The sequence below is a fragment of the Portunus trituberculatus genome, chromosome 43 (genome assembly GCF_017591435.1).
Source record: "Portunus trituberculatus isolate SZX2019 chromosome 43, ASM1759143v1, whole genome shotgun sequence".
NCBI classification, from domain to species: domain Eukaryota; kingdom Metazoa; phylum Arthropoda; class Malacostraca; order Decapoda; family Portunidae; genus Portunus; species Portunus trituberculatus.
The window spans coordinates 22,761,690-22,771,689 of record NC_059297.1 but is presented as its reverse complement, the minus strand read 5'-3'; the positions used below and the strand labels follow the sequence as shown (position 1 = coordinate 22,771,689).

Here is a 10,000-nt window from a genome sequence, read left to right as displayed (position 1 = left end):
TTGTATTCTTGCGCTGTTTTTCTCTCATCGCGACTCTTTTCGAAGGCCAAAGAGATGATAAGCCGTGTTCTAAAGGGTGTTTTTCCTGTTGATAATGTAGAAATCATGTTAATCTGTCACCAAACCATAGAAAACACCCTTAAAAATTGGTGACTAGCTAGATCATTTGAAAAGTAGTGGAAAGGTGGTGGAGAAATGTTTCAAAATGTGGTACTTTATTTTGTCTCTCTTCAAAATTCTATTCTAATTTTCAGTTTCTCTTCAGGTTAAGTACTTAGGAATGAGTGTTTATGCTGAGTTAACCTTATTTTGTTACTTTCTTGCGAGTATCTTTCCTTTACGAGACGCCAAGAACTGACTTTATCATCTTACGGCGAGGTAAGAGTCGTCAGGCAGGAGATCGGGACATGTGCGCGGGAGGGTGAAATGGAGAGGCGGCCGTCGGATGAGGGATGGCCAGCAGCTGGGTGGGTATAGAGGGCGCTGGTGGGGAAAGTCTGCAGTAATGTTTCCGTGCAGGCCGGCTGGCTTACTTGAAGCGTGAGTGTTTCCTCCTCAAGAGTATATAGCCGTCGTGGTAGCTGATAGATCACTGCTTGGGGATGTTTGTGGTGATATTTTCGTGTCTGGTTGTTTCTATCTTCCTCGGCCTGCTCCAAGAGTGTGGGTTCCTCTCATAACTGCTCCATCATTGTTTCCGAAAATTTGTGGTAATCTTTCTATGTTGACGTTGGGAAATTTTGACTGTTTCTTCGGTATCCAGAATGATTATTTTGCTACCTGTCATGATTACTGCTCGAGGACTGCTTCTGAACGTCTGCCGTAATGGACAGTATTTAGAAACGCTTCGCTCTCTTCGTGGCCTTTGAAAGTAATTCTAAAGAGAGAATAATGCATTTGATAATAGAAAGTTGGTTTGTCTCTCTCTCTCTCTCTCTCTCTCTCTCTCTCTCTCTCTCTCTCTCTCTCGCACGCACGCACGCACGCACGCACGCACGCACACACACACACACACACACACACACACACACACACACACACACACACACACACACACACACACACACACACACACAGTCTACTCCTATTTATGGTCCATACAGTTCCACTTCTATGAATGTAATTTGTATTTTTTCTGTTAAGTATAAAAGTAAATGGATGGATGTAATAATGTATGTAGTTAGCAAGGGAAGAGTAGACGGTATACCTTTCTTTTATCTTGCATCCAGTTGGTGTACAGAGGGTGAGGAAGGAGAGATTCCATAGTCTGAGGAAATGGATTTATAAATTATCTAAATCCTGCTAAAGTTTGTTTTGCTGGCTTTTAACATCCAACGTATTATTTGTATAGGTTTTATTGACTTATAGAAAAAGAATATTGATAAACTTAGTTATTTTATTTAGTTGTCTATAGCGGTTCGTGGATTGTGTAGCAGGATCTGAGGCATTGCCAGTTTGTTTTTTCTCTTCTTTATTTTTTAGAAGTCTTAATGGTCTATAAAAAAGGTAAGAAAACAGTGGAAGAGTGACATGATTTGGCTGGCTATGGCTGTCCGTGAATTGTGTAACTGGACCCGAGACAAAACACTGCGCCGCTGTCCCTTGTTATATTACCCCGTGTAACAAGTGTCCCTCATTGAGACCGTCCCATCATCAGACACAGCAAAAATAATGACCGCATCCTCAAGACCATCATTGCCTTAACCTGACTTCTTTCAACATGCTGAAATGAAAGAAGGTTATTGGAGTTATAGAGGGTCCAATTAACAACGACTCTACATCATCGACTAGAAAGAAAAGCCACGAAAAGATGACTAAAATGCTCGTTTGAATCCGAAGCTTTTCAAAATGCTACTGGAATGTCAACCATGCTCCCCTAAGTCGCTCCCTCTACGCTTACCCACGCCCCTTTGGTGTTGGGGTGATGAAGTGCCGCGCCTCCTGACTCCTGATGGCCACCAGTCCACGCCAGAATTGGAAGCTTGGCCAGGACAGCTGACGCGCGGCCAACTCATTCTGCCATCCATCTCCCTCCAGGAATATGTAACACAACCAACACCTGGGAACACCTTTACCTCGTTAGCCCTGTGTCACTCCTTGCTGTTCCTCATTCTCCTTCATTTCCTCATCTTTTGCCGTCTTCTCGACCTTCTCCTTCATCTTCTCATCCACCTCCTCCTCTTCCTCCTTTCCCTCGTCCTCCATCTCCTCGTTCTCCTTTTTTCATCATCATCTTGTTTTCGTCCTCGTCCTCGTCGTCCTCGTCCTCGTCCTCCTCCTCGTCGTCCTCGTCTTCCTCCTCGTCGTCCTCGTCCTCCTCCTCCTCGTCGTCCTCCTCCTCCTCGTCGTCGTCCTCCTCCTCGTCGTCGTCCTCCTCCTCCTCCTCCTCCTCCTCCTCCTCCTCCTCCTCCTCCTCCTCCTCCTCCTCCTCCTCCTCCTCCTCCTCCTCCTCCTCCTCCTCCTGTTTTATTGTTATTTCTCTTCCAAGATGCTACGTTTCTTCCTGGTGGTGTGCTCTGATGCGTTTACACTCATCTGTTCTAGTTGTTGTCTTATTTATTTATTTTCTTCACATTGACTGGCATTTTAGTGTTGCAATAAGGTCATGTAGCGCTGTCCTTATTCAGATACCACCATCGCAATGCATTTTTGCTCGAAATTTCTCTTTCAAGTGACGGCGTGTTTGGTTGGTTGTGTGAGGAAACGCCTAACACTTGCTTGCCACTGGTCTCAAAATTTTGCTTTGTGATTTTGTTTTTTCAAGCGTTCCTGCAGTGATTGTACGTCGTAGTTTATAATCCCATCCTTGTGTAACGAAATCCACCAGTGTTTGAAAGTGTGTACTCACCGGAATCCATTAGTGCTAGTCTTTTTCTTTCGTCATAGAATAGTGGAAGCTAACCAAGAGCAACCAAAAAAGAAAAAGAAAAGGCCCACTTGACTGCCAGTTCCCTAAAACATTAAGAGAGCTAAAAATCTGGGACAAATGTCTAGAAACCTACACACTTTCCATTTAGTTCACCACAGTTCCCCATAGTATTTAGTTCACCACACTTCCCAAGCTGAGTCTCAACCACTTTCTTGCCTCACACAGACGAGGAGGAGCAGCTGCGGTGCGTGCGTCAGGTCCCAGCACGGTGCCCGCCACAGATGACAGAGGTGGCAGCCCGACGCGACCCACTGGTGAGCTGTCTGCGGCCTGCTTTTGTTTGCATGTTACTAGCTCGCTTGTAAGTGTTGGCGGCTCTTTGATGGCTTGTCGAGACACACACACACACACACACACACACACACACACACACACACACACACACACACACACACACACACACACACTGGTGGCATGAACTTAGAAAAATCAGTTATTTGGGATTTGATGGTGTATTGTTATTATTATTACATTTTTTTTTGCGGGGGTGTGGTTGAGAAGAGTGCCGTATAATTGTGTTTTTTTCACGATTTATTTACAGTGTGTGTGTGTGTGTGTGTGTGTGTGTGTGTGTGTGTGTAATTCACCTCGGTCGTCTGCTGGTCACCCAGCCGGTCTTCCCCTTTATGGAGCGAGCTCAGAGCTCATAGACCGATCTTCGGGTAGGACTGAGACCACAACACACTCCACACACCGGGAAAGCGAGGCCAAAACCCCTCGAGTTACATCCCGTACCTATTTACTGCTAGGTGAACAGGGGCTACACATTAAGAGGCTTGCCCATTTGCCTCGCCGCCTCCGGGACTCGAACCCGGACCCTCTCGAGTGTGAGTCGAGCGTGCTAACCACTACACTAAGCGGTGTGTGTGTGTGTGTGTGTGTGTGTGTGTGTGTGTGTGTGTGTGTGTGTGTGTGTGTTACGAGCCTGTCTGCCATTGACATTATCCTTCTCTTGTTCCTCTTCTTTAATAAAAATAATCTTGACTTTTCCTTCCTTCTTTTTCTCGTAGTTTTATTTGTCATCTTGGTCTATTAACTTTACGATTCCCTTTGCCTGATCTTGAATTTTTTATTTTCGTCCTTTCTTTTCTAACTATCTTTTAACCTTTTTCTCTCCGTCTTGTCCTTCGTCTTTCATCTTGTCTTGACATTATCATTGAATTAACACATCTGCTTGTATTCCCTTTCATTATTTTATTTCGTTTTTGTATATTTTCCTTCCTTCTACATTTTGTATTGTATTTTCTTTTTTCTTCTTCTCCTTCTCCTTCTCCTTCTTCTCCTCCTTCTCCTTCTTTTTTCTTCTTCTTTTTGTTCTCCTTTTTTTCTCTTTTTCTTCTCCTTTTTCTTCTTTGTCCTTTTTCTTTTTTTTTCCTTCTTCTTCTTCTTCTACTTCTCCTCCTCCTTCTTCTTCTTCTCCTTCTTCTTCTCCTTCTCCTTCTCCTTCTTCTTCTTCTCCTTCTTCTCTTCTTCTCCTTCTCCTTCTTCTCTTCTCCTTCTTCTCTTCTCTTCTCCTTCTCCTCCTTCTCCTTCTCCTTCTCCTTCTCCTTCTCCTTCTCCTTCTCCTCCTCCTCCTTTTTTCTCCTTCTCCTTCATCATCATCATCATCATCATCATCATCATCATCATTTTCTCCTCCTCCTCCTTTTTTCTCCTTCTCCTTCTTCATCATCATCATCATTTTCTCCTCCTCCGCCTTTTTTCTCCTTCTCCTTCTTCATCATCATCATCATCATCATCATCATCATCATTACCAGGTATTAATAAAACCACACTTAAGAAAAATACAACATTTTTATTGAAAAGGGCCGCGGGGCTTCTGTATATTTATAAAAGGGAGAAGGAATCGAGGAATGATCGAACTGAGAGCGTTACTGAAGGAAATGAGAAGAGGGAATGAAAGAACGAGCAAGGAAGAGAAAGAGAAAAGAGAGAGGGAAATGGCCAGAAAGGAAGAGACACTGGAGAGAACGTTTTCTTTGACACGATTATGTTTTCTTTACAGTGCTGATATGTCTTCGAGTATAATGTGATGTCAGTAATCTTTAATCTCTCTCCACACGATACTTACTTTGTCTCTCTCTCTCTCTCTCTTCCCCTCTTCCTCATCTGAGCTAGATCTTCCACCTTCTCTCTCTTTTTCCCTCTCTTCTCTCCTCCTTGCATTAGAAAAAGAGGAAAGTAAGAGTGCATCAACTAAATAAAGAGTCATCCGTCTAGAACAGAGATAGAACAGTTTGCCATAGCCGCTTAGGATGCGAAGAAAACGATGAACTGACACGTAGCCGAAGAAAAGATAATGTAACTATATTAATTAACGTGTAAACTACACACAGGAATAACTTACTAATTTGTACATGAATAAATAGTGGAATCATCAGCGTTACTACATTATCAATTATCACACAAACTTATGGTTAACAAATAAACGAGTTCAACAAATCAAATTTTAGAACATATTTCACGGAGCCTGATTATGGAATATACCGTACAACGAATAACAAATGATAGGAATAATGAATAATACATCGAAATTCTTAAAGTAATCAACTAGTCGTAAAAAAAATATAGAAAAATCACGAACAAAAAAGAAAAATATAGATAATCGAAACAATTTTTTGTACGACTAAATAAATGGAATGTAAAAAGAAATATTGGAAAGAAAGACTCAACAAAAGACGAACTAAAAAGGTAAAAAAAAATCAATAAATACAGAAATGCAGTAAAGTAACTTAAGAAAGAAAGATTTAAAAGTAAAGAAATAAGAAAATGGAATAAAATTAACGAAGGAGGATGAAAATTAAAAGATATTGAAGAAATGAATACGGAAATGCACTAAAAGTAACGTCAGACCGAAGAAAATTAAGGAAAATGTAGAGAAATGAATACAGAAATGGAGTGAGTGAGTGAGTGGGTGGGTGGGTGGAAGGGACGAGACAGGAGAACCAGGACAGGTGGAACACGAACCACTCACGGCAGGCGATAGGTACACACACGGGTGGTGCACATGGACGCGTACACACACACACACACACACACACACACACACACACACACACACACACACACACACACACACACACGAGAGTTGTAGGTTTAATATACATACATGGGATATACATACACAAGTTCACACATAAAACAATTATACATACATGACTAGGCTACTACTGATGCTCGTGTCGTCCTAATGTACACACACACGCACGCGCACACATACACGCACACGCAAACACAAACGTACGTACACAACCTTATTCACTCCTACAAAATAATAATATACATGACTTAAAATTATACAATATGGAAAAATATTCGTAATACATCGTTATACACGGCTGGGTAACAGAATACAACAGTTGTTACTTTGGTTAGTTAGCATTATTTTATTACTATCGTTATTGTATTAATTGTATTATTATTATCATTAGTATTAATATTATTAGTATTATACATTGAATAATTAACCGCATAACTGTATTCATTTTGTCTTTGGTTTGGCTTCTCTATCCACTCTTATCAGTTTTGTTTTCCTTCTCACTTCATCTATCTTCTTTTCTTCTTTCCTTGCATTATCTTTCTCATTTTCCTCACTTCCCTTCATCCTTTTTTTTTCATCCATCTATTCATCATGAATTTCCTTCCCTTCTTTCATCATTCTTGTACTATCTCATTGTTTCCTTCCTTCTCCATCCTTGTACTATGCCTTCTTAATCACCTATCCCTTCCTTTCTTCCTTCTCTCATCCATGCAATTGATTTTCTCAATCTCCTGTTTGTATTTCGAGCTGTCCCATCTCTCCCTCCCTTCCCTCCCCCCTCCCTCCCTCCCTCTCTCCCGCGATATGTCTCATCTGATATGTTCCGGCACAGGCATGAGCGGTCCTGACGGGCGGCCTCCAGCGTCTATGCGTACGAAGCTGCGGCCGACGTGCGGGCGGCAGGCGGCGGTGCGGATTGGCTGCTACGCTACAGGGCAGCCAGCAACCGCCCGCCAGCAAGGCCAAGCGGGCGTGCTGGCTCCCTTCCTCTACAGCGCGGCGTCTCCCTATATTAGTCAGCGCGGAGGAGCTCGGTAAGCGAACTACTACAGTTATTGTCTCTCAAATTCGGGCCAGAGAAGTAACCTTTGTTTCAATTTACAAAATTATAACAGTTCCTTCCTCCCTGCATGCAAGAGTTACGCTTGTGCATGACGGAAACGGACCGCGGCGCCCTCCCCGCCTCACCGCGGCGCCTCACCCGGGCGTGTGGGATCCGTACGACGTGGCGGGAGTGGCGCCGCGGCCTGGTGCTACTAACACTAGAGCGAGGCAGGGCGGGGCGCGGGGCTGCTTGGAGGAGTGTCATGTGCCTCACGCTCCGCTCCGCCCCGCGTCACCTTACGTAAAGGAAGCCTGGGGTCACTACCAGCCTGGTGCTGACGTCACCGGAAGGTACAACGTATCTTGTACAGGGTCACTATTGCCACGGCGCGGCACACTCACTCTTGCAGGAGTGGTGACGTCAGCGGACAGCAGGGCTGACCCTGGGCTGACCTGACCTATTCTACCAGTATTTACATATCTCACAGTTTTGGACTAGACTCGAGTCACAGGAAAGGGTTGTCCGAACGTAACCATAATGCCGGGGTGGGGGCCAGGGTGGGCACGATGGCTGGCGTGGGACAGGGAGGCCCCGGGCCACGGGCCGCTGGGCCAAGGACCGCCGGGCTGGTGGCTGACAGCAGTCTTTGGAAGACCTAAAGTTGCATGGTCACAAGTCATCAAACAAATAAATATAGTACACAACTTTGTAAGTAATAAAGAAGAAAAGTTCGTGTATTGCCTATAGAAACTTTTTTATTAACTAAGAATTGATTCAGAAAAAAAAGCCGTGCGCCGCGAATCCCTGCCCGTGCAAGGGGGCAATACGGAGTGGGTGGTGCTGGGCGGGGCAAGGCGGGTGTGCACACCGCGGCCCTCGGCAGTGAGCGGCGCCAGGCTGCGTCTCGGTGGTACGGGCAGGAGGGGCCACCTCTTGCTGACTGGCTGGATTACTGATTGTTCTTGAGGCCGATAGGCTAGCAGCTAAACTACGTGGACGCTAATTGGCTGGATAGGAGAGATTCTGGATGTTGATTGGCTGGATACAAGTCTGTCCCAGGGTTATCCTGGGGTATGAGGACGGCCCCTCATTGGCTGACTCAGGGAAGCCCTGTGTACAGGACTTGTAGGGGCGGGTTGGGATGGGGCGGCCGTGCGGCGGGAGGCTGGCAGCAGGCGGAGCAAACTGTTGGCGATGGTTTGTTTAGTGTTATGAAAGAACGATATAATGCACATAGACCTTCCCTTGTTACTTAAAGAATATTTTCTTGTGCTCCGGTTTTTCGATACTTCATTTACATTTGTCTGGTTTCCGTATTCCTCGTAAGCGTATAGATAAACAAAGAAAAAAAAAAAAAAAGACGCTGTACCTATTTGTACTTTTTAGGGGGAAACCATTTTTTTTTCATTTAATTTTTTTTGCGATGGGGATGCGTGTGTGCCTTGATCGCATTCCCGCACGCACGCACACAGGGGGGACGAAGACCAAGACGAAGTGGGTGGTTGGGGGCGGGGGAGACTGTGACTAACTCTACTTTTGATTAGGTGATATGCATAAGAAAGGCGGCTGTCCTCTCTCCTCTCCACCTTTTTATCAATTTCGTGAGTTCGTGAAGTACTACTTTTTTGTATCTTCAATGGCAGACAGATTCTTTGTTCATTGATGTTCAGCATTGCATCTTTTCATGTTTGGCTAAGAATATCGTTGGGTTTATTATTTTTCCCTTGTTCATTTGTTATTATTTTCCACATTGTACTGTACCTGTGACTCGGCTAAAATATTACATCTTTCTTCCCTCCCTTTAATGTCACGTTAAGGCAACACACTTTCACTCAGTCACTCCTTTAACATCATCATTTTCTGTCGTGTCGGCATCTGCAGTATTTCCCTCAAAAAGAACCTTAGCGTACCAAGTATAGGAAGATTATTTTGGCGTGTAGTGTAACCGTACCTTATTTTTCTCCCTATTTTCTAAACCTTACACATTTTAATATCTCTTTCCTACACTTTTCTCAAACAAAATTTAATCAGTATTCAGGAGCTCCGTCACTCCCTTCCCTTCTCACTGGTATGATATGCTTGGGTTGGGTGTGGAAGGCGAATGGTATGTACGTACGTATGTGGTCAGTCGTCTTGATATGTTTGGTTTCCTTACTCTCCTTTCCGCGAAGACTTCTGGTTCTCGCCTACACTTGACTCGTTAGCGTCATCACCTGTGCGGGTCGTATTTCGTCTGGGTTCAAGGTTCATTCACATTTTTCACTGAGATTAAGGCTCTTGACGGGGCCGTTTCAGGACTCTTAGTGGGGGCGGTTTGGGTGTAAGAAGACTGTGGGGATAGGTGACGTGCTGCGGAGTATTATCGTAGTAGTGAAGTAGTAGTGGCATAAGCTGTAGCAATATAGTAGCAGTTGTAGCATGATAGTTGTAGTAATAGTAGTAGTCGCAGTAGTAGCATCAGCACAGTCAGCTCCCTCAGATCAGCTCCTCAACGTCCTGCCGTAGCTCGACGTGGCTGCCCGCCACCCACCTTGGATCCTGCCGCCCCGTCGTGGCCTCAGCGGGGCACCGGGGCTTCTTGCGCAGCGTGGGGCGGCCTGGAGGGAGGCGTGTGCGGGGCGTTAGGGTAGGAGGGGCGTTGGTAAGGAGGGACGTCTGTCGGAGAGAAAGAATTATGTTTGTTAGTTCTTATGTTGCTTGGTTGGCTTAATTTATACACACCTGTCCCTCATCTAATGCTTTTATTAAGTCTACCATCTTTCCTTCTTCCTTTTCGTCATTTCTCCATTCTCTTATTTTTTATTATGTACTTTACCTGTTCTTTTCTTCCGTGCCTTCCCTTCTTTACTTCATTCCTTCCGTCTTTTATTTGTACTGTCTTCCTGTTACAAATTTCTTCATCTCTCCTTTCCTAGGCTTTATTTTCCTTCTTTCATCCCTCAATTTCTTTTCTTGTTCTCTTCTTTATTTTGCTCATTCCTCCCTT

At 44.4% G+C, this 10,000-nt stretch overlaps 1 protein-coding gene across 2 annotated transcripts in view; it reads right to left on the bottom strand.

The window, feature by feature from the left end:
* Positions 1-8,137: 8,137 nt before the first annotated feature.
* LOC123518264 (dachshund homolog 1-like) overlaps positions 8,138-10,000 on the bottom strand; it is a 16,904-nt gene continuing 15,041 nt past the window's right edge. For both annotated transcript variants that reach the window (XM_045278990.1, XM_045278991.1), the window contains exon 6: positions 8,138-9,669. In XM_045278990.1, coding sequence (XP_045134925.1) covers positions 9,572-9,669 — 98 coding nt within the window. In that variant the 3' untranslated portion in view covers positions 8,138-9,571. The remainder of the gene's footprint in view (positions 9,670-10,000) is intronic.